Source organism: Petaurus breviceps, unplaced genomic scaffold, assembly GCF_028583685.1.
Source record: "Petaurus breviceps papuanus isolate PSGF00001 unplaced genomic scaffold, PetGlider_PUasm1.0 90822, whole genome shotgun sequence".
NCBI lineage: Eukaryota > Metazoa > Chordata > Mammalia > Diprotodontia > Petauridae > Petaurus > Petaurus breviceps.
The window spans coordinates 15,769,961-15,795,422 of NW_027187351.1; the positions used below are offsets into that span (position 1 = coordinate 15,769,961).

General features: G+C 34.0%; 1 protein-coding gene across 4 annotated transcripts in view; it reads left to right on the forward strand.

Moving 5' to 3' along the window:
- The window catches only part of PHF3 (PHD finger protein 3), a 115,644-nt gene that overhangs the window by 20,358 nt on the left and 69,824 nt on the right, over positions 1–25,462 (forward strand). For 2 of the 4 annotated variants that reach the window (XM_069070708.1, XM_069070707.1), the window contains exon 2: positions 3,517–3,785. The exons of 1 other annotated variant lie outside the window; for it this stretch is intronic. In XM_069070708.1, the coding sequence (XP_068926809.1) occupies positions 3,542–3,785 (244 nt within the window). In that variant the 5' untranslated portion in view covers positions 3,517–3,541. The remainder of the gene's footprint in view (positions 1–3,516; positions 3,786–25,462) is intronic. One more of the 4 variants, XM_069070710.1, reaches the window with a different exon arrangement.

Consider the following 25,462-nt stretch of genomic DNA (forward strand, 5'->3'; position numbering starts at 1 on the left):
TTTCTTTAAAATTTTCAAAAAGCATTTATTGAATCTGTGTTCATTGTAGTAAGTGCTAAAAAAAAGCAAAGATTGTTTTTAAAACTAAACGATTAAAAAAAAAAGGAAGTCCTGATAATGTTCCTAACAACTTTTCACTCAGAGAGAACTTGGGACACTGATAAATAGTTACATAAGGAAACATAAAGTAACTGAGGAGAAGGGAGAGTGCTAACCCTGGGTGATAAGGTATGCCCTCAATTTAGGAGGTGTGGCACTAAGTCTTAAAAGGAACTGGAGATTCCAGGAGGAGGATAGCATGTGTAAAGGTGGAAATTGGAATGTAGTGTACTAAAAACAGCAATAGTCCAATTTGCTTGGAAAGTAGCATCTGTTATAAGGGGACTTTGTGAAATAATCAATTTGGAAACAGTGGCTTGCACAATATTGTAAAACACTTTAATGACAAAAGGCTTTTTTTTTTAAATTAGGGATCACATGAGTGATTCCTCAGGTCCAGTCCTATATTTCTAACTGGATGCTCTATAGGTATCTCAAAAACATCTATAAAACCTCATTATCTCTATTTCCCCCAACCCACCCATTCTCCAGATTTCTTTTTCTAAAGAAGAGTGACCATCTTTCTATCTAGATTCCTTAACTTCATTCTCATCCTTGACTCTTACTTCTCACTCATGTCCTGTCTAATCAATAGTCAAATCTTTTTAATTCTACTGCCATGATATCTCTTGCATATTCTTGCTACTCACAAAGCTATCTATTTCTGACCCTCATCACTTGTTGCCTAGACTGTTGCAACAACCCCTTGTTTTTATGTTCATGACTTTAATTTTCAGTTGCTGAAATAAACTTCTTAAAGCAGAAGTCTGAATATGTTATTTTCTGCTTCATTTATTTTCTTAAGGATAAAATATAAATGCCTTAGCTTTGCTTTTAAAGCCTTTTCAGTCTCACTCTAGTCTCCTGTCCAGGCTTATTTCACATTACTTGACCCTTTTGACTTTTGACACATTTTGGGATACTTGCTGTTCTTGACTGCATTCCATACATTTATACAGACTGTTTAGAATATACTCCCACTTCAACTCTGTTTCTTAGAATCACTTATTTTAGGGGACTTTTTGGGGAACATTTTTTTTTTTTTAAGTAATCAGGGTTAAGTAACTTGCTCAAGGTTACACGGGCCAGTTATTTCTGGGTGTGGTGCTATAAGTATCTGAGCCCGGATTTGATCCCCAGGTCATCCTGACACTGGAGCCGGTGCTCTTACTCGCCCAGCCACCTGGGGAACATTTCTTAATGATCCTACCACTTGTTTTTACTTCTTTATCCCTGCAGATCATGAAATATGTTGGTTGTGTTATAACCTTCTAGTAGAATGTAAGCTTCTTGAGGGCAGGAATTCTTTTTCATTTAGTCTTTGTATCTCCATCACCTTTCTTTAGTGCCTGATAGTGTGTTAGGGACAAGCAAAAATTAATGGTCCTTTATTTCTTGATTCCCAAAGTATATATTCCAGTGTCTTCATAAGCCTCATTTCCATATTGAAGTCACTAAACATTAAAGTGTATTGACTTAATGGGGGGGGAAGGTAATCTTATTAAATTCTTAATGGAAATTTCTCTGTTTCTTAATGAGACAGTTTTTGAGACATAAGCTTCACTTTCCAGTGATGTTTTCTTATGCTTTTTCACTGCAAGGTGAACTAGCCAAGTATCACAGGAAATATATTTCTTTATTGCTTTAATTATGCTTTATTGCATAATATATCCCCAAGTAGCATCCTCGAACTGTTCTTCCATTTAGCTGTGATTTCTTTGTCTTTGGTTATATATGTGTTTGCTTTGCATGGGGAAAAAACATGTCTTAAACCACTTTTTTTTTTTTTAAAGCAATCGTGGTTAAGTAACTTGCTCAAGGTTACATGGCCAGTTATTTTTGTGTGGGTGCGAGTATCTGAGGCTGGAACCAATCCCAGGTCTCCTGACCTGGGGCCAGCACTCTTACTGCGCCACCTGGCCGCCCCTAAACCACTTGTTTTTTAAAGTCTTATAAGGAGACTAGGCCAGATCATAGATAGCTTTAGTAGAACCCACTTACAGGGAAGAATACTTGATATATGATTTGTTTCTTCTGAAATACAAAGTGAGATATGCTATCACTGATATACAAACAAGGATTGTGTAAAGCTCACTAATTGAAAAAAAGCTTGCATTTAAAAGTTAAATACTCCAAATTTTGATACTTAAACTCATTGGTATATATAATGAAATTATAAATAGTTGGACTTGAGTTACTTGAATGGACATTATTGAGTAAGATTATCTCAGGTGTTTCTCCTTTTTCTACTGTTTGATCTAGGTACTTCATTTTTATGGAGAAAATCATATCTGTATCATATTATAGAAGATTTAGGATAACACAGCTAATAATTATGACTAATCTGATTATGGTTTAGCATTTATAGTAGTAGAAACTTCATTGGCATGTCTGGAGATTAGGTCTTCTGAGTAATAGAATTTTCTGGTTAAGTAGTTATCAATCAGAAATTCCCTTTTTTCCTTTGTTGGAAAGTTTTCTAAAGTGTATTAATCTGATAGTCTAAATTGTATTGAAGTAACTGTTAATCTAAATTAAATGTGCATTAATCAGAAATTTCCTTTTCTGTTAAAAAAAAGTTCTAAATGGTTTTAGTTCACTTTTATGCCCATAGTAAATTAGGTTACTGAAATCAGTGAATATTTGGTGATTGATCTTTCAGTGCTTCATGGTCTTCATTCTAAACATCATTCATGATTGATAACAGATGTAGAGAGTTGGAGATTGAGGGGAACCTGTACCAGTTCCTGCATATGTGTGTGTATACATACACACAGACTTATGAAGTAATTTTAAAAAATAATGTTGCTGCTATCAGTTGCCCCCTTTTCTTGAAAGTTAATGCACAGGAAATTGGATTTTTATCCTGTGTGTCAAAAATCTTAGTGTAGTTTAAACTTTGACTTTCTGGGATGATTTGTACATAATTAAAGTTCAAAGTGCTTTACAAATAAAATGAAGCTGTTTAATTTTCACATTAATGGCATAAAATGCTTTTAAGAGTATAATTCACTTTCATACTTACTCTATGTATATTTTAGGTGTTATTGTAGAAGGTAGTTTTAATTTAATTTCTCTAAAACAGACTTTAAAAATGGGTTATTGTATTTAGCTATGTAATTTGAGATTTGACAATTTTTTGTCTTTTAAAAAATATAAATATATTGTAGCCTGTCAACAGGTAAACCAGTAATATGCCATTCTACATGCATGGTGAATCAGTATTAATAAAAATTGGTTTTGAATTTCCAAATGCATAGTCTACATCAGTGAGAATTTTTTTTTTAAAAGAAACAATTCAGAAATACCTTAAGTGTTCTTTAAGACTCGAAACAGGAAAAAGAAAATAATTTGGTTGTAGGTGATTTTACATTTGATAGCTTTATTTCTTATGATATTTTTTTTGTCTTTCTATAGGGCTGAAAGACACACAGAAGTCTTCATGGATATAGTTGATACATTTAATCATTTAATTCCTACTGAACACTTAGATGATGCCCTATTTCTAGGATCCAACCTGGAGAATGAAGTCTGTGAGGATTTTAGTACAAGTCAGAATGTCTTAGAGGACTCGCTGAAGAACATGCTCAGCGATAAGGATCCTATGCTAGGATCTGCGAGTAACCAGTTCTGTTTGCCTGTTTTGGATAGCAATGATCCCAATTTCCAGATGCCTTGTTCAACAGGTAACTCTTATGATCTTTTTTTTTTAAGTCTGCAGTTAAAATAAAGTAATTTTTAGCAGCATCCTTTTTGATAATGAAGAAAGTGAATTGAGGATTCTACCCTTTATAGGTTAGAGCTTCTCAGGCATCAGAATAAGAACTTACAGCAGATTGAACCTTCTGATTATTCTCACTGGAAGGTTGTTGAATTTTCTTCTGGGACGCTTTAAATTACAGTCCTATCTGGAGCCACAGGGGAAGGACTAAAGAATTTCTCAATGCCATTTCCAGTCCTCTCTATTATTTATCCCATTTTATATCCTAGATGTGCTTTGTGCAGGTACTCTTCCTCACAGCCAGAAAAAAATGAATCAAAATCTGTAGCATTGAAAAACCAAAATATGAGAGCATTTTATGGGGCACAATATGATACTTTTGTCATACTTTCTCACATACCCTAATAGTGGTGGTGAAAGTGTTTTAAATGATAGGTTTTCTATTTGATATTCTATGGTAGAATGGCTGCTAGTACATTCTTTGAAAGAAGTATGATAGAAGAATTATACTGAGTATTTTAATTTAGTAATCATAGGAAGTGTGCTTTGGGAATAGAAAAGGCAGTGTGGTATGTGATCAAAATAAAATGTTTTCAAAATAATTTTAAAAATTGAAATGACTAAGCTAGTTGGACTGGCAGTAATTTGAAGGACATTTACATTTTTTGTATAAATACTCTTTAAAATATTATAGTTATTTAATGTTTGGGGAAAACCATAGACTTTCTTTAAGTAAGAAAAGTAGTATCACTTTAAAGCTGCAAAGTACAAATTTTCTTATAATCATATGTGTCAATTAATTTAATAAAAAGAAGAAAGAAAAAAACCTTACTACCTTTGAAAAGTTGTCATTTTTTTTTTTACCCTTTCCCTAATAGTAGTCTCTCAAATGTGTGTGTTAGACTGTTTTTCAATGACTTAATTTTTTTGCAGGACTTTCAGTTGTATACTTTTAAATGTGAGCAAATTTTCTGCCTACCTAATTTTCTTCTGTTTAATATATAAGTTGTAACTTAGATGTAGTTCTTTGATACATGGCCCAATCCTTCTTCCTTTGTACATGGAGTTGTTTCACACTTGATTGTTTAGACCAATTCTGCTACCTACAGGTTGAAGTTCTTTCTGTTTGACAGTATAGTAATATGAGGATCTTGAACTGTTTGCAGTTTTTATAGCTCTAAGTAACAGACATTTCTTTGATGTCACTTAATTTTACATTCACATATTTTTGTTGTTTTTTAGATGTCTTGAAGCTTTTCCAGTTTTTGAAAAAAAATTTATTTTTTAAGATTTTTATTTTGGTACTTAATGTTAATATAGTGTTTCTTAATTTGTGCTTATGTTGCAGTTTTAAAAAGAATTTTCCTTTGTCAACTAACTTAATTTACAGTTGGCACTTGATACACTCATTTTTCTTCACTTGCAAAATTCCAACCTTTCATTGTTTTGTAGGGGTTATTTCCTTTGGTGATTTATTTTGATAAAAAGTTGATGACTTGGGATTAAAAAAATTTTAATTGATGAAGACTTTTATCATCACTAGAAATTTTTGGACTCTTGTTAGTTTACTTTTACTCCTTCTCCATCAAAAAAATCCTACTATTTATAATTTGACTCAATATTGCTTGCTGCTTCAAATTATCTTTTGGAATTTTACATTTTGATTTGAGTGAATCAAGTATTATTTTCAGAATTTTTTACATTAAAGTTGTTTTGGCACTTTTATATATAAAGTACTTTTTATATCTCTCTTGATCGACCTGTTTGTATTTGTATTTGTTATTAATATTTCTATACAGATTAGGTTCTTGAAATATATAGCACCATTTTTTATAGGTCTTAAAATAATTCTTTAATGTCTGTATTGCTTTGTGTAGCATGAATGTTGTGGGGAGAAGATAATTGAACTAGGTGACATTTCAGTGTCTTTTGAGCCTTTTGGTTATTTACATTTTCAAGTGATTTTGGGAAACTTAATTCCTTGAAATGCATCTGAAGAGGTTTCCTTGTTAATAAAAATCTATGTTGATACATGTTTTAAAGTTTAAGTGGTTTGCAAGCTATTTAAATGTCTGTGTTACAATGAAAAAAATATGATTAGTATTTCATTTTCCTGGGTCTGTTATCTCATTTATTTGGAATGGCTGAAAATGAGATAAATAATATAGTTGTATGCTTTTAGAGGACTGTAATTAGTTAATTCTGCTTCTCATTGTGCTGAACTAGGGAAGTTGCTGTTGTAAAGTCCCAGGCTTTCATTGGTTTTGCTAAAGTGATTGAACAACTTTTAATAATTTATTTTTTCAGTTGTAGAGATTTCAAGATTGTAATTGTAAAACATAGAGGGGGGAAAACACTTTAAAAAGTCAGGTACTGTATTTTTGCTAATGTTGGTTTATTGCTTTATTTCTTTATTCACAGCAGATGAAGCCTTTCAAATTTGTGAAAATAATTTAATAGTATCTAATACAACATGTAATCCTAATTAATTTTTTATTGGTAGTGGGTTGTAACTCTATATTTGTATCATAGTCACCTTGTTGGCTGCTTTTAAATTCTTTACTTTGGTCTTTTAAAATTTTACCATGGTTTGCTTTGTATTTCCTATATTAGTCCAGTTATTAGCTTTTGTTAAGAGTGTGTCTGATTTCAATTTTTGTTTCTTGTACTTTTATGTAAAATGTTTTCTCACTGTTTTTTTTTTTTTTTGTCCCTCTAAAATCAGTAGTGTAGGTGAAAAATGCTTGGAATAATACCACTTTCCATATAATTTTTAAAGTTGTGCGTTATAAATACTAGTGCATAGTCCTTTATATGTTTAAGTTTTTCTGCATTTTATAAGTCTTATGATAATATGCTTAGGTCATATTTAATAATACAACAGCATAAATGAAAATTTGGATTTTTGTTTTTTGACTATTTTTATTTATTGCTGATTGACCTTAATTTAATGACTTAATTTTCTTTAGTGTTTCCTTGGTGTATTTTTGGCATATAGAAAGCAGGTTAGCTCATTAATCAGTTATTGCAATGTGTTCTGCACGCAAAAACAAGGCCAGTTTCTTGTCCTGGGAAAATGTGTGGTGTTTTCAGTAATCCCAGGCTGTGAATCATGGAACCACAACCATTTTAGAAGAATCAGGTTTACACTTGACTCCTAAGGACAATGAAAAGATCTATAGTTGGCATAAGGAAGGTGTAGCATATTACCAACAATATTTGTATAAAAGAATGGCATAAAGACATCGGGGACATATATGACTGGAAGAAGAGGTGGACCTTTTCATACTTTAAAAATGAGGAATGGAGATATATAACTAGGGTAATGGGGAAGACTTTCAGTATGGTAAGTAGAACCAGCCATCTGTACTTTCCATGAAAGGAAGAACCTAAAAAGCAGTAACAGCTATGAAGGTCTGAGGAAGAAATGTTATTTTATTCTACAGTAAAAGGGAGATGAGGTGTGGGGAGTAAAGATTTTCTTCATACTTTCATAGAAGATTATATTATGTAACATCTCTGAAAGACCCAATGTAAGCTTTTATTGCTTTGATTTTAGTTTATTAAGAATCTTCCATACTAACCTCATTCCTGTAGAACAGTGTCCCAAGTATCACAATTTCAACTGTTAGATTTTTGTGGAATCTTTTAATGAAGTTAAGTGTTTTATTAAAAAATTTATGTTATCAACTTAATTAAAGAAAATTAAAACGGATTCCAGAATCATTACTATACATTACTTTTTGATACATAATTACATCACTGTGGGTATCTCTAATTGAGATCATGACCCATTTACACCTCATCCTTGTATTCCTCTTGTCTATGTCCTCCTATTAAAAAATCCTTCACAGGCCTTCTACTCATAGTGTAAGCCTTCTTTTAGCTCTCTTGACATTGAAATAAGAGTAGAACACATAGGATGTCCATAGATTAGCCTTTTTATTACAAGACACCTACCCCCTTTTCTGGGCATATATGTCTCTGATAATACTCTTTTGATGCTTCTGTAGTCGAATCTGAACGCTTCCAATCATTGTTCTATATTGCCATCTTCTCTATAAGCACATCTAGGATTATTATGTTAGATGAGCATTTCTTAAGTACTTACTATGTTCCAGGCACCCAATTAAACTCCAAATATAGTGATTGTAATTCTTTTGGTAGAGAAAATAGTTTGTTATGATGATTTTTGCAAATCTTTTCTGTTTTTCTTTCATTTGTAGCCTTTTGATTAAATAAGGTCCTTGAGATGACTTAGCTTGGTTTCTTGCCAATCTTCCTTTAAACTGGTTTTTCCCTCTGCTACTTCTCACTTCTTTATGACTTATAATTAGTTATCCATCATCCTTTGTAAGATATTACAAGCAGGTTTATACTCTAACCTGATGTTGCCCATCGGTGGTCTTCTCTTTTTGTTTGGCAAGTGAGTCAGATATTTGTGGACTAAGTCAATTTCTGCATTCTTGTAGTCAGTCTCCTTGATATGGCAATTTCTGCATTGGTTTAATTTCTGGGTAAAACTGTTACAATCAGTATTGCTTGATTATTTCTGTTTATTTCCCGTTACTGATTTTTGGTTACCTGTTTTATACTGTCTCTTTATTGTTGTTATTCTTTAAAAAATAAAGTTCAATTTTATCTCTAACAAGTGGATTCACGGTATATAGTTGATTCATACTTAACTCCCATATTAATGGCAGTTTTTTTTTCTCTGTTAAATATAACCTCTTTTGTTCTTTGTGCCGGTATTTGGTGCTTAATATTCCTATGCCCAATATCCTATTCTTTTTAAGAAGAAAATGTTCATGCTTTGGAGGCATGTGGGTTTTGAATAGGTCAGATTCAGATTACCTTAATTGCATGCCATATTTTGTCATTCTCTTATAGTTTGATAATAATTATGATCCTTTCTTAATCAAGTCAGTATCATGACTACATAAATACTTGATTTGGGAGATGACTCACATTTTGTTAATCAATTTATTTTTTACCTATTAAAATATAAGAAATTTAATTTTTTCATGAAGTTGTTCACTATTTTCAGTGCCTTCCAACTTTCTTCTTGAAGACTTAGGCTCTATAATTATGAGGTATAATCAAAGTCAGAGGCTATAACTTATCCAAATGTTATATTTTTCACATCAGTTGCTTAATAATGTTAATCATCAAAAGTCTTTTACCTTTCTTTATTCTTACTCCTGGATCAAACATTTCAAACTGCAAACATTTTCACTCTTCTGCTTTCCTTAGTTTTGCATTGCAGTCACTCAATATTGAGTATATGCTTTAATGTGGAAAGTTTGATAGAATTTTCTTTAACAGATGTTGATAACTCATAATTGTTATCATAGTTATCTTTTTCTGCAAAAAGCTTTGAGAAAGGGCTACCGTGACTACCAGCATAGGAGTTGACTAGTGTCTCATTAAATAGTGTTTCTTGCTTTTGGATGCATGATAAAAACCCATCTTGCCAATTTTTTTATTTGCCTGTTCAAATAATACCCATGAGCTTCCTATCATTAAATTGCAACTTCTTTCTGATTTCTGGGTTAATTTATAATTTATTATTAGAATGTCCATGTTGATTATAAATTTAGTTTCTCCAGTGATTGAATGAATATATTTATTCACTTGCTATGGATCTCACATTTATAATACTTGTACTTAAATTAATGTTTATAAGCAGTCTAAAATTATGTGATTCTTTGTAAACTTTACCCCTTTCTCTGACAGTCTGCCATTATAAATGTAGATGTAGAAGAGGGGCTATACAACACTGAGGACCAGGCTATATATATTTTTTGATTTATGGTTTGTCATAGTCATGGATTTAATCTTGGAGTGACTAACCTGTTGACGATAGGCTTGTTCTGGAAAAGCAAAGTCTTGCAACTAGGACAATTCTTAAAAGCCTCTTCAGTATGATAGTCTGTAAGAGCTAGTGTTCCTTTCCTTATCACATTAGTCACATCCATAATATGATGAAGCATTAGAGTAGGACTTTAGGGAGATTCTGAAGTCCTCTAAAGTGACTGCATAGAAATTGTCTTTAATGGCTTTTCTTGTTTCTGAAGTATTGAAGTGAGACCCATTAATTTGAACGATATTATGTTAAAGTAACTTATATGTAACTTTCTTATTTTGCCTCTCAAATGTATGGTATGATTTTATTTTTATGAATGAGAGCTGGGGATGTTTAATTATTGAAAAGAAAGTAATGGAGGACATAGAATTGTGGAAGGTAGTTTAGTACAGTGAAATGATAATGTGCAAGATTGAATTTACAATTGAAGATTCTGTGTTCCAGTTCTGCCTCACCCAGCTACTTACTCCCCCTGCAACATTAGCAAGTCACTTAAGAAAACTGAATCAGATGACTCATATCCCCTTTAGCTCCTAAATCTTTGATCTTAAAATTTTATAGCTAGAAGGTATCTACTCTAGTGACCTTCATTTCAAGGAAGCTTTGATCTAGTGAAGTTGGCATTTATTTCATGTCACACAATAAATTGTAGAGTAAGGAAGAGAGCCCAGGTTTGTGACTGAATATAATTGTCTCTGATAATTTTCTTAAATGTATTTAATGTATTATTTTGTGGAAGAAAGCATAATGTTAGTTTTGTGTTTTTTAAGAGGACAGAATTCATTAATGCATGGAAACTCTAGGAATCCATTTCAGCTTTTGTAAGAGCTTTCAATATTTAGATCTGTCTAGTTATTTCTTTTTATTTTATTTATTTTTTTAGAAATTAGCATTTTTTCCAATCCAGTTCTTTTAAACATATTCATAATGTTTTAAATTTCTAGATAAATCCACATATGTAAATCATATATATTAAGTTAAGTAAAGTGTGTGTGTACACATACACACTATTGTTACATTTTATTTGGACACAGTAGATACTGCCCAGCAAAACCCCAAGTAATATATTTTCCCTCAAAATTAGTTGCTTGAAAACATTTAAGCCAGACTGTGATTGTGACTTACACATAGTACTTAATACTTTTGGAGATTATTGATTCTTAAGAGAAAATATATGCTATAAATTTGATAGTATAGTACTAACATTGACCATTGTATCTGATATGATCTCTCTTCTGTTGACTTTTTTCTTTTAACATTTTGTAATTGGGTGTATTGTGCTTTTGACTTTTCTTTCTTCAATTTGCATGTTAATCTTTTTTTGCTTTCTTCAGTTTGCATGTTAATCTTTTTTTGATTCTTCTTAAAGTTCACATTTTGCAGGGGAAAGAATAAGGAAAAGTATAGGAGGGAGACTGAAATAACAGACATTTTCCAGAGGATGCTTTAATAATCTACTTTTTCATTATTATTGGTCCCAGTTAGTTGTGGGATATTGAAGTTCATGTTTAAAGTGGAATGAGTCTGAACTGATAAGATTTCTCCTTATTTTTCCTGTATTCCCATCCAATTACCTTGCAAAACTCCTAAAATTATAGATGAGTTGTAGATAAGGTTTGCCAAGTAAAGTTAACATTTCTTGACATTACAGGCACTCTAAAATTTACTGCTGCACTCCCCACTCCTCATATTGCCACATATTACTCCCCCATGCATACCTGTCCAGCCAAATTAGATGCTTTACTACACTTTTACACTTTTCACTTTTGCTTATGCAGACCACATTTCAACGCTTGAAATGGCCTCACCCACCCCCAAAGTACCATCCATCCTTTACACACTGAGACGTTGCCTTCTCTAGGAAATTTGTCCTGATGCCACCCCTACATGACTCTAGTTAATAGTGACCCTTTATTCTTTGTACCTCACATAACATTTGCATCTTTTTATGTGTTTTATTATTTTATATAATTTATTGTATAGTTTTTGTGCAAGATTGTAAGTTAAATGAGAGTGAGAGGATACACCTAACCTGCCACCCTTAAAGACTTACTATCCTTTTACTCCCAAGTTGTTAAGCTAAATTCTTTAATCATATATTATCTTGAAGTATTATTGCAACTGTAGTGTGATTTTATTATCATGGATCATGCTCAATTATTTGCAACATATACATTAGCAAGAGTGTTGGAAACTTGAAGTACCTTTGATCTTGAAGAGATGTCAAGATACAGCTACTGTGACCTCATTTATATTCTTGCTTCTGAGGGGCTTCTTGCCTTTTAAAGGTTCTATCCTTACTGGTGTTTGCTAGTTGAAGATGCTTTGTAGAGTCCTTAGAACTAGAAGTATAGCTTAATTTACAGTATTGGTGGGAAAGTGTACTTTTATTTCTCTCTCTGCCATTTTCTCTTACATCTTCTCTCTTCCTGTTTTTTTTTTTTTGTTCTCTTCATATTATTTAAAAAATGCCTTTCCTACTACTAACTTAAGCTATTCTTTTATTTATCCTTTCTAATTGCCATTTCTTATCATTACTCTGCCCTCACACTCTTATTTGTACAGCTTCTGGGAGGTCTCATCCCTAAATCCCCTGATACCGGTGCTCATCTTCAACTTCGCTGTATGACTCTAGGGGTCCTTTCTTCCTTGAAATTCTTTACTTCCTTGTCTTTTATGATCATGTCATTTCATTTCTCCTCCTTTGATAGTTCCCCATATCTTTGCTGGTTTTGCTTCTTACCACTTAAGTGAGCTTTCTCCAAGATTCCTTCCCTTCTTCCTCATCATTGTTTTCTTTTGGTAATATTATTCACACCATACTTCAACTGTTACCACTATGCAAACCACTACCAAATCTGTAACTTCTTTCTACTCTCCATCTTTGGCTTTCATTGCCAAATAGCTTCTGGACATTCTGCCTATTAGGTAGAATTATGTGTAATCAAACTCAACATGTATAAAATCCATGCCATTATATCTGACCAAACTGCTTCCATCTCCTGACTTCCCTATTCTCCTGGCTCAGTAGCTCATACTTCATACTTTCTGTCTTCCCTTATATTCAGATGGTTCTGAATTCCTGTCATTTCCTTTGTAATGTTTTTCACATCCTTTCAGTACAGGACATTTTATTTTTTAAAATTTTGTTTGTAAAATATATCTTTTATTTTCGAATGGTGGTCTCTTTTCCAAGCTTCCTTCCCTGGGTCATTTTGTTGTACCATTGCCATATGCCAATTCTCCTAAAGTAAAACTCTAGTATTACTCCCTCAGTTTTTTGCTTCTCATTCATTGCATATAGGATAAAATCCAAACTCCCTTAGTCTTGACATTCAAAAAAAAAATAGACAAGGGATATACTCTTTATAGTCTGAGAAGGTAAATGTTTATGTTGGTTTTCTTTTGATGAAATAAGAAGAGGTAAGGGCTTTCACTCCTTGTGATAATGATTGGCTTATTTTTGGGAAAATAAAAATATCTAAAGCCAAATGATGACTAGATTTGGAGGACAGAACAAAATTGGCAAGAGATGGATTGTTGCTTAGTAATAATTTGGTGAATTTTAGGAATTTTTTTCTTTTTTTTGACAGACCCAATTCTGGAGAAAAAAATTAATTTTGGTAGTAGCCCTAATACTAGTAGATTTTTGTTATTGTTTCCTTATTAGACTTTTTTCTTTTTTTTTTTGGTACCTCAACAACTAATATAACCTTTTTTAATTTTGACTTCCATTGTACATTGCTGAGCAAAACCTGCATTTTTGTGAATGGTTCCCTTTTACTGATTAACTCATGAATAAGAATTTCAGGGGAGTAGTTGTAGTGGACAGTTTTATGTTTCAGAAAAACCCCACGATGAATATATTAAGGTACGTCTCCCTTTTTCCTTTCTCTGCTTAAATTCCATGCCTCATTTGTTATTCCTGAGGTACTCAATTTAACTTGTGTGTCACCTACTTGTTAGAGTGAGAAACTGTTTTGTAGCTTTTAAGTGGTGTTATAATTTGAAGAGTTATAATTTGCTTATTCTTTTTCCCCCAAAGAATTAAGGTATAATGGGATAGGCATATTATTAGGCTTTTCATCCTAATGTTTTAAAGATAATGGCAGATTTGTAGATGTAGCCTTAACTTTTCAGACAAGAGGCCAACAGATTTAGGATAAATAATAGTTGCTATTTAAGAAAGGTTTAATTTTTTAATTTATTGAAATTGAATTTGTTTACTCTGTAGCAGCTGTAAGAAGCCTTTCACTTAGGGGTACAAAATTTCAATTTCTGATATGATATAATGTGATTTGGTGATCCTTCATCTTCTTTCTAACTAGAAGAGTAGTTTGATCCAGACAGGTAAAATGAAAGTAAGAAACAGTCTCTGTAATGTAGCTATGGTCTCAGAAGGCAGCAAAACTCTTTTCTTTTCTGTAAGGTATTTGTTAGGCCAATTTTTACTTGTGGTAAAAGTTTGTTTTCCAGGAGACTCTTAGGATAAATGAGAATGCTGTTAATTAACACTATACAAAAGTTTTGGGACCTAGTTGGGGGGTTTCCATATACCTTGCCTAAAAATATTAATTGAAAAAATTTACAGATTTTCTAAAAGTCTACCTAGATGATGGTAGTGGTGAAGAAGGGTGGGAGAAGAGGAAGGGAGAAGTAATTGTGTGTATATATGCCTGTGTTTCTGTATGTGTATACATAAAAATAGAGACTTGTAGCTTTCAAATTGGCCCTTCTTCAGATAAGTACTCCTATCTATAAATGGGTAATAATTCATAGTCATAAAATGCTTTTCTCATAACCGTCTTGTGAAGATATTCTAGATATTCTAAGGATGATTATCTCCATTTTACAGTTTAAGACACCTGTTCATAGAGTAAAGTAATTTGACTGGGGTGACACAACACACTAAATGCCAGTGCTAGAATATGAGCCTAGGTTTTATCTGATGCCTGATTCTGTTATTTTTTTTCCAATATTCGTGCTGCCTTTTAGTCCCTATACAACTAGTGGAACATTTAAATCCACCTAAAACTTTTGGGACTGTTATTTCTGATTTAAGATAATTCATGCTTTTAAAAGAAACTTTACGTGGATTTTTTTTCCCCACTAGTGGAGGCCAGGCACATTTTTGTGTCCTATTCAAAGTGTATTTATATTTTCATGAGTTTGGGTGGGGCCTTTTTGATCAAATTTGCTCTGAGAGCTGGCCCCACAACTAGGAAGTCCTGCCTTGGGGCACATCATTTTCCATTTCTTTAGGACGCTCTAAGTTATAAAGAAGGTGTTAACCTGTGATGGTAGGAGTTTTCTTATTTGAGACTTATTTGTGGTAATGAAATTACATGTCTGGTCTAGTTCTTATCTTTATAAATATATAGACAAACATATAAAATAATAATAGGCAGCTAGGCCATGTATTGAATAGGGCGCTAGACTTGGAGTTAAGATATACCTGAGTTAAAATCCTGCCTCAGACTCTTACTATCTGAGAAATCTTGGGCAAGCCACTTAAGCCTCTCTCAGCCCCAATTTCCTCATCTATAAAAGAGAGCAAATAACAGAACTTACCTCATGGGGTTGTTGTGAAGATCAGACCAGATGAGTAAAAACATTTTGTAAATAATAATGGCTGTGATTTTTACAAATTCATTTGCAATACAGATTATTTTGTGTTTATCGCCTTTTATTGTATTGAAAAATTTAAGAGAAGCTACAAAAGCTTCTTGCTACTGTTGGACCTGGACATTCTGCCCTACAGGGTTATTTAGCACTTAGAATTACTTATTTTGAAAATAAAAATCTCAGAATTTCAGAGTTGGAAGTACCTCAGAGGTAATTAAGTCCTGTCCTTGCCTGAACAATAATCCCCTCTTAAGGGTAGCTTTTGAAAGGTTCTGATCTTAAGTAAAAACTTCTGAACATTAAGTCTAAATCTAACTTTACAACTTAAAACATTCATATATTGCTTCTAATTCTGTGATCCTTGGTTGAATGGAAGATGTCTGATTGCTCTTCCACGTGTCATCCCTTTAAATACTTAATGATAGTTATTCCCTCCCCCTCACATTCTTTTAACAGCTTGTCCTTTTCTGGACATTGTCCAAATTACACGTGACCTTCTCTCCAGAACTGAACACAGTACAAGTATGGTCTGATCAGGGCAGAGCTCAGGAAGGACCAATACCCTCTCTTGCCTTAGACAATATGCCTCACAATGAAGATTCAATTAGCATTTGGGCTGCTATAATCATAGTGTGAATTCATTGAGTTTGTAAATGCCTAAATCTTTTTCACAAGAAATCTTGAATATCTTCTCTGTCTTGAATTTATGTTGATTATTTAAGCCATTATAATATTTTGCATTTATTATTATTAAATTTTATGTTACTAGATTTGACCCAACATTCCAGGCTATTTGAGATCTTTTTAGATTCTAATTATTTAATTGTGTTAGTCATCTATTCTAACTTTGTGTTAACTTTAAATTTGGTAAACATACCATCTTTGTCTTCAAGGTATTGGTAAAAATGGAGATAGAAATACTTTTTAAGACCTACTTCACAGATTTGCTTAAAGTATCAAATAATAAAGTGCATATTTTGCAAATTTTAAAGCACCATATAGATGTTAGCTATTCTTACAGGGTTCTGTTCAAGTTTTAGTTGTTCAGTGAAGTCTTTCCATATTTCTCTTCTCAAAATAACATTTATTTATCTATTTTTATGTTGCAGCTCATAGTAAGTAACCCTATTAAAAAAGGAAGCTGATTAGTGTAATATAACCTGTTCTTTTTTTTGTTAAATTAAAAAAAAAACCCACAATAGTCACTTTCCCTACACATACTTAAAGAAGCCTACCCACCACCTGCCCAAAATTTATTTACTGAAAACAGTTAGTCTCAGGTAATGCCTGCCACTTTCCACTTTTGTAGTGCAATAGTTGTTCATAGCTAGTTTGACCTGTTCTTGGTAAAGCAATGCTGGCTTAATTTTCTAGATGTTCACTACCCATTCCTTTGACAATGTGATCTCTGCATTTATATTAAAATCCAGGATTGGCCTATAGTTTGCAGACTAACCGTTTTTTCAACATTTGTAGTCATCCTTAAATGATTTACGCACACTGGGAAGTCTAATGAAGACTGATAAAAGTTATACTTAAATATACTTAAAAGTGGTTTTAACTAATTTAGTATCAGGTTTTTTTTTTTATCATACTGAGAATTTAATGAGAGTACAGTTTCAGAAGTACAGGTATTTCTGAATGGGTTAGTACTGTTGTAAAACCATCTTCATATGGCTATTTCAATTAGAGCTCTACTAAATATAACATTTAAGACGTTAAAGTCAGTGAGTCTGTTAAATGTCAGTTCAAATATGTATGCACAAGACATAGAAGTTACTTCTACAAGAGTTCCAAAGCAGGATTTAATATAAGTTGCCATTGATATACTGCCCCTTGAAGTTACTAGAACTATTAAATGTGATTTTTATTATGCCTTGGGGACCACATTATTTCCAAGTTTGGAATTCAATATAGATCGTTTTAGATTAAATTTTGTAGAAATTTATCATATGTAAAAGGTCAGTTCATAAACTTAAGTATATTTTATTAAAATTTATTATCGCCCACTTTTCCTACTGTCAGTTTCTCTTAATCAGTTCTGCTAGTAAATAACTAATTGAGTTTGTGTGTGTGTGTGTGTGTGTGTATGTGTAGGTAGTGAGATGAAGTAAACAAAAAATTGGTTTGGGTCTAGACAGTAATTATCTATAGCAATATTTATACTGGAGGAGTGAGGGGTTTCACATTGGTGAATTTTTCATATGACTTTTTTTTTTTTAAGCGATCGGGGTTAAGTTATTTCACGGCCAGTTATTTCTGGGTGTGGTGCTAAGTGTCTGAGCCCGGGATTCGATCTCCAGGTCATCCTGACACTGGAGCCGGTGCTCTTACTCGCTGAGCCACCTGGCCGCCCCTTTCATATGACTTTTTGCCCTATCATAGGCTCAAAACATTTTTAGTTGATTTATGGCTGTTAAGCCTTTGTGACTATAGGCAAGCAAGTTCACCTATCTCTGCCTCAGTTTCCCCATCGATTAAATGAAATTGTTTAACTAGACAGCCTCTATAGTCCATTCTAGTTCCAAATCTTATGAGTTTACTGTAACACACCTTTTGGGTAAATATTATTCTAAAATAAATTACATTATCAAATTAAAAAGCCATGTAAACAAATAAAGTTATGAGTGGTAAGGCAATGTTTTAAGTACTGGGGATACAAAGAAAAGGCAAAGGACAGTCGCTTTCAAAGAACAGCCTAATGAGGGAGACAGCATCCAAACAGTAAATATATTGGATAATCTCAGAGGTAAGGAATTAGCTAGCATTAAGGGAGAATGCCCAAGAAAGACCTCTTGTTGAATGTGGGATTTTCCTTGGGACATGAAGGAAGTCAGGGGATAGAGGTGAGGATGGAGAGAATTTCAGGTGTGGGAGAGTGAAAATACACTATTGGGAAGTATAGTATCTTATTCCAGGAGCAGCAAGCAGGCAGTGATATTGGATCAGAGAATTTGGGGAGGGAGTGATGTTAGAAAACTGGAAAGGTGTGTCTAGGGGTGGAGGAGACAGCTTATAAAGGTCTCACAAAGCCAGAGGATTTTATATTTGATTGTAAAGGTGAGAGGGAGCCCCTGGAATTTCTTAAGTGAGGAGAGGTGTGGCACAGTCAAACTTTTGCTCTATAGGAAGATTACTTTGATAGCTAAATAGAGGAAGGATTGGAGTAGGGAGAGACTTGTGGCAGGCAGACCAACCAGGAGGCTATTGCTGTAAGTCCAGGCTTGAAGTAATGGGGCCCTGTACCAACATTGTGGTAGTGTCATAGAAGAGAAAAGGAGCCCCTACAAAAGATGTTGCAAGGTACAAAAGCACACTTGGCAACAGTTTCGATTTGGTGAGGGTGTGAAAGAGTAGGATGTTGAGGATGACCCCATAACAAAACTAAAATATTCTCCATTTTCAGCCTTAGTATTTTAGGTGGGATGTAGTGTCCTTGACAGTAATGGGGAGGTTTGGAAGGAGGTTGAGGAAAGATGAGTTCAGTTTTGATGTGTTGAGTTTAAGATGTTTATGGAACAGCTAAGTGGTGAGGTGGCCTCAAGACACTCATTAGCTATGAGAGCCTGGGCAAATCCCTTAACTTGTTTGCTTCAATTTCCTCAACCGTAAAATGGGGGTAATAATGCCTGCCTCTAATGGTTAAGTATCAGATGTTTATCACAGAACCTAGTACATGATAGATGCTTGCATGTGTATGTGTATACACATATATACACACATTACATGCATATACACACATGTGCTTAAATTTTTTTTTTTAAGCTATTGGGGTTAAGTAACTTGCTCAAGGTTACAGAGCCAGTTATTTCTAGGTGTGGTGCTAAGTATCTGAGCCCGGATTCGATCCCATGTCATCCTGACTCTGGGGCCAGTGCTTATGTGCTTAATTCTTAACTACTTTTTTTGGTGTTACTCCTCTCCCCTCTTTTTTCCAGTAGAATGTAAACTCTCTGAATAGGGACTAATTTATTTCTTTAATTTAACTTGTTAACTCAGTGTGAGGTGAATTGTATTGCTTTTAATGTGTCTTCCTTTAGCAGTACCCAGCCAGCTTACTTTACTAATTCTGATTCTACTCTCATTTGAATTGAGAAATTAAATAACAAACCTGTTAATAGTGATTGTAATAGCTAGCATTTATGTGTAGTCTCTTATAGATATCTCATGTGATCTTCAGGTCATCCTTGGGAGGTGGGTGCTATTTTTTTATTCCCATTTTACAGATGAGGAAACTGAGGCAAACAGGTTAAGTGACTTGTCTAGCTAGGGTCACAGATCTAGTAAGTGTTTGAGGCCATATTTGAACTCTGGTCTTTCTGAATCTAGGTTCAGGGCTCTATCTACTTTGATGCTTAGTTTCCTCAGGTGTTAGTCCTTAAATTACTACCTGAAGGGTTATCCTGGGAGTAAAATGCTCTGCTAAATAACTGCTTACTAACTGAATAGCTACTGAAGCTTTAAGATATGAAACCACTTGTGCAGAGTCAAATAGCTAATAAGTGAAGAGGATTTGAACTTGTCTCCTGACTTCAAGACCAGAATACACATTATATGTAAACATTGTCCCAGTTGGTAGTGTAGGGTTCCTTGTTTTATGTTCCTACTGGGCAGGCATTGGCATCATGTAGTTTGGTGATAAAGGAAGTCTAGGAAATACTTTTTTTTTTTAATAGGACTTTAGGTGAAGCTTTCCCATTTTCTTTTCTGCACCTTCTCTAATCCACCCAGTGATTTTGCCTTTCTTTCTGCTTGTCTGTATATCTTCCATATCCACATTCAGGCCAGACTTACCTTCCCTGAAATAATTTCTATTGAAAAATTGCCCCTATCTGCTCTTTCCTTTAATCAAAACTCAAGGGAAATCTTTGACATAGCAATAAATTATCTCTGAATGAATTTTAACTCTTCTATGACTTAAATTTCGAAGCAGAACTTGTTCCAAATGAATCAGTTGTGAAATGTCATAGAGATCTCTACCAGTTCCTTCTTAGCAACCTCATTTTGCCACTCTCTATTAAACAAAGTCCATTATTAGCTCTATACCCGTTGGCCACAGGGCCTAGATCTATGGTTTCATTGATTTAAGGGAACTTTGGGACAGTAAGCCACCTTTACCAGTATACTGGTTCAGTTCATTCTTTGCAATTTGTAGCCTTAGAAAGTTATTTAGACAACATTGAAAGCTTTACTGACTTGCCCAGGGTCATACAACCATTATGTCAGAGGCCAGTGTTCTACTACAACATACTGCTTCTCATTGCTTATCAAATAAAATGTAAACTCCTTGGTCTGGCATTGAAGGTCCATCTCAGCCTAAAACCAATACAATGAGCTGCTGTATTCAGAGCACTGTGCTAGATTAAAAAGAAACATTCTCTGCCCTCAAGGAGATTACATTTCTGTGGTGGGACTAAAATGTAAGTATATTCATGGTGCTTTGAAAAGAAAGTGTGAACACTAACTACTATGAGAATCAGGAAAAGCATCCCATAGGAGATAGTACAACCTTGAATGAAGCTAGGCTTCTGAGAGACAGAGTGAGGATAATAATAATAGCTAGTTTTATATAGTGCTTTAGTGTTCATGAAGCACTTTACAAATGTTCTCTCATTTTATCTTCAAAACAGCCCTGGGAGGTGAAACTGAAGCAAACAGTTTAAATGACTTGCCCAGGATCTCACAGCTAGTAAGTTTATTTAAGGCTGTGTGCTTGTGCAGAGACTTGGAGGCAAGAGATAGAATGCATAGGGGAAGGGGAACTTTAGGTAGGCCAGTTTGGTTGAAATTTGGAGTAACTAGGGTGTTTGGCTTCCAAGTCAACTGTGTTCCTACCAAACAGAATCGCAGACCCAAATCTTCCTTCCTTCCTCATCCTGCTCATGTTTGTCCCACATGCTGGGAATGGAAGATAATGGCTCTAGAAGGGGGAGGGTGGTGCCCACACTAGGGCAACATGAAAACCTGCAACCTGGTGGGAAATGATGAGATGACTGCCTTAGGACCTCTCCTTAAATAGAGGATTTGGAGTGAGCTCTTAACTGTTTTCCCTTCTCTAAGCAGAGAGGGGTAGGGGTTCTGAGACAACCAAGAAGTATAATGAAGTAACCAGGTGGGACATGATGGAGATGAGTTGAGAGTGGCTAGGTACTTAGAGCACTAAGAGGAGTTGAGAAAGTAAAATTAGTGATTATAGAGATTTCTTAGTTTAAAATGGATATTCTAAAATTTTATGGCTTTTTTGAAACTTACAAAATGCACTTTTAATTAAATTTTAAAATCCATTTATCTTAATAAGATAGCTTACACGATACTAAAAATATCACTGTAGGCCCAGAGAGGTTAAATGGTTTGTCCAAGGTCACAAAAGTAGCAAATGATAGAAATGAGCTTTTAAGCCATTTTTCTGACTTCAAATCAAATAGTGTTCTTTTAGAGAGAGAGAGAGAGAGAGAGAGAGTGTGTGTGTGTGTGTGTGTGTGTGTGTGTGTGTGTGTGTGTGTGTGTGAGAAACTTGGCAGGTAGAGCTAAGTCTCAATATACAATGATTCTTTAAAAATATACATTTTGTTTCCTTTTTTTTCCAATCCTAATACTCAAGGCCAATTGCTAGATTAGATTAGAAGTCTGAATTGTGTGCATCTAAAATACTTGAACTGTATTCTGAGTTGCATAGCTACACTGACTTTCTCATACTATGAATAATATAACTTCTTGTGTTTGTCTATTTTAAATGTGCTATACTAATCTAGTTCTCCTGCTTCATTATGAGTTACTCTTACTATAGCACGATCTTATTTAAACTTTGTACTTCAGAACCTAATGTTTTTGCACAGTTGGCCCTTAATACATTCTTTTTTTTTTTGAAAAACACAAATTGTTGGGAGTGAGCACATTAAAGCTCATGCTGGGTGATTTGGACTGGCTAAAATTGTTAATAAGGGAAGAGCAACACTGATAAATTTTCTCTCCTTCCCTTATTATTTAATATTCCCCCAAATGAAAAATAGAATTTATTACAGACTTAACACATTGTGAAGTTTTTCCAAATTTTGTAAGACAAGTCCTGTTTAGCAGACTGAAAAAGAAGAGCAAGATGTAATTGGGATTAAGCGACTTGCTTAAGGTCACACAGCTAGTTTTTGTGTTAAGTGTCTGAGGCCGCATTTGAACTTGGGTCCTTCAGACTCCACGGCCACTGCTCTATTCACTGTGCCACCTAGCCGCCCCAGGGAGACAAAATTTCAAGATAATATTTCAAAATGAAAGTGTTACATTCTCCGATGATGTATCTATCAGGACATGAAAAGTTTTTTAATTTTCTTAAACCATGTTCCATGGACATCCTGAAAAGTGCAGACATTTATGTATTTCAAACCTCATTTTAATGAATACCTAGAACAGAGATTGGAAACCTTACAGAAATGTGATGCGAAGTTTCTGCATTTAACACACTTCTGTTTTGTAGAAGTAGTGGATTTGGGAGGTGGTGGCAGTGGCTTGTTCTTGAAATATGATCCTTGTTTTTGGTGATTCATTTGGGATATACCTAATATCTTAATTACTTGGTATAGATTGTTTTCTTCTTTATTTTCTGATATTTACATACTATTTTAGAAGAAACGACAAAAATAATTATGGCATTTTAATTTGAAATGCCTCTGGGAAAGAGGGAGGAGGGGGGCAAGATAGGAAGAACAGCAGAGCATTGATGTGAGACTGGAATCTAGAGAGATTATATCATGTTATTCACATAGGAACCTACGTATAATGTATAATTAGACAATTAGCATATATTAAGCACTCACTACTATGTCCCAACTACTGAACAGGGAATACAAAAACAAAAATGAAGCATCTCCTGTCCTCAGGGAGCTTACATTCTATTAGGGAAGACAGTATGAATACATCCAAGTAAATAAAAAGCATATACAAGGTAAAAAAAAGGTAGTTTGGTGGGGGGGGGGACACTAATTGGAGGATTCAGATAAAGCCTCATGTGGGAGAGTGACATTTGAGCTTAATTTTAAAAGGAACTAAGACTATACTACGAGGTAAGGAGAGAGCACATTCCAGGTATGGGGGTGGGATAACCTGTGCATCTATAGGGGGTGGAGTTTCTAGTATAAGAAACAGGGGGGATGATTTGGCTAAATTATAGTATACATAAAGGGGAGTAATGATTAATAATCTGAGAAAGGTAGGACCATAAATTCAGCCACTCCCCCAGCCCCCTTTTATAGATGAAGCAAATTGAGACTCAGAGAAGTTAAGTGATTTATCTTAGGTCCCAGAGCTAGTAAATATCTGAGACAGGACTTGACCCCAGGTCTTCCTTCTCAGTCTAGTAATCTACCATGATGCCTCAAGAGCCAGATGGGGAAGGGTTTTAAATACCAAACAGGAATTTCATCTTCCTGGCTCCACATGCCCTCCTCTTTCCATCACTTATTGCTTGCTATTTTATTAAAGAAATGGGAATTTTGATAGGGATGAGGGAGAAAAAAGGGAGTTAGAGGTAAACTGGGGATCATAGCCTATAAAGAACTGGAAGGAATCTTAGAGATCATCCAGTCCAGGAGTTCTAATAATTTTTGTGTCACAGATCCCATAAGCAACCTGGTGAAACCTATAGGGCCTATTCAAGATGAAAGTTGTTAAATGAATAAAATAAATAGAACCACAAGAGAAAACTAATTATATTGAATGCAGTTATTAAAATTTTTTTTTTGTTCATGGTCCCCAAGTTAAGAACTGTTGATCTAGTCTTAATCCCCTTGTTTTTAAACTTTTTTTAACATTATATTTTTTGGTATTCTATACTTGATAAAAATAATGGAATAAGACCATTTCTATATATGCACGAGGAATGGAAAAAAGGATCAAATGCATAAGAAAATGAGTCTCCTTTGCTCAGAGAGAATACAGTAAATTCAGTATTTTGATTTTAGAGCTGTTCTACTTGTCTCCTGAATTTCTTTTTCTGTGCATTTTACATCGTCTACAGTGAACCTCTTCTTTTTAAAGACATCCTTATTGTTCGCACATCTCTTCTCCCTCCCCCCCCTTTCCCAATTTTAAGTACAGTTTTGAGTTAGGAAGGGCTTTGATGGACTAGAGAGCTTGCAGAGATTAATGACTAGTGTGATTAAAGGCCCTCAGATCATATGGTTTAAGGAACTGGATATACGTAGCCTGGAGAAGAGAAGTCTTAGGAACCCTGTAACTGTCATCAAGTATTTGAAGGGTTGTTATGTATAAGGTAGATTAGATGGTTTCTGTAAGGTGTCTCCCTATTTTATCTTCACTTAACATAAGTAATAACAGGTTTGTTGAGTAATATATACATGTTTTGGGGAACGTTTGTATGATTTTGACATATGCATGGGAGACACCTTGTAGAGGGAGAGCTTTAAGGCTAACTTTTAAGGTTGCATTTTCCTCTCCTGATTCATATGCTTTTAAAAATATTTTATTTATTTTGAACTTAAATATAAAAAGACCAAAAAGAGAATATTTCCATGAACGCAATGCAACATAAAAAGAGTGGTCAATATAAAACTGTGAATTTCCATTTACATTGGGTTGTTTTTTTTTTTAACTTAAAAAAAAAGAAAAAAACTTTAATAAAAACTATATTGTTTTCAAAGCTTATCTGCTTTTCTGTGCTTCCTTCTAAGTTTTATTTTGTTCTCTGCTGTGCCCATTTTTTTTTTTGTCTTCCTCCCCCACCCTACTGCAGAGAAGGCTACCATTAGACACACATATATATATACGTGTGTGTATGTAAAACCATACTATACATGGTTTGGTTTTTTTTTTTTAACCAGTTCTGTGAATAGCATCTTCCTTGATAGGTCCTTTTTAGTTGATTTGAGTATAATACTCAAAATGGCTTAGTCATTTACAGTTGTTCTTAGAACAGTATGGGTGTTATTATATACAATGTTCCATTGGTTCTGCTCATTTCGCTGTTAGTTATTTCATGCAAGGCTTTTCATGTTTTTCTAAAATTAACCAGCTCATCATTTCTTCTAGCATAGTACTACTTACTATTCCATCGCTATCGTATACTACAACTTGTTTAGTCATTCCCCATTTGACAGGCATCCCCTCTATTTCCAGTTCTTATATTTATATATTGATATGTG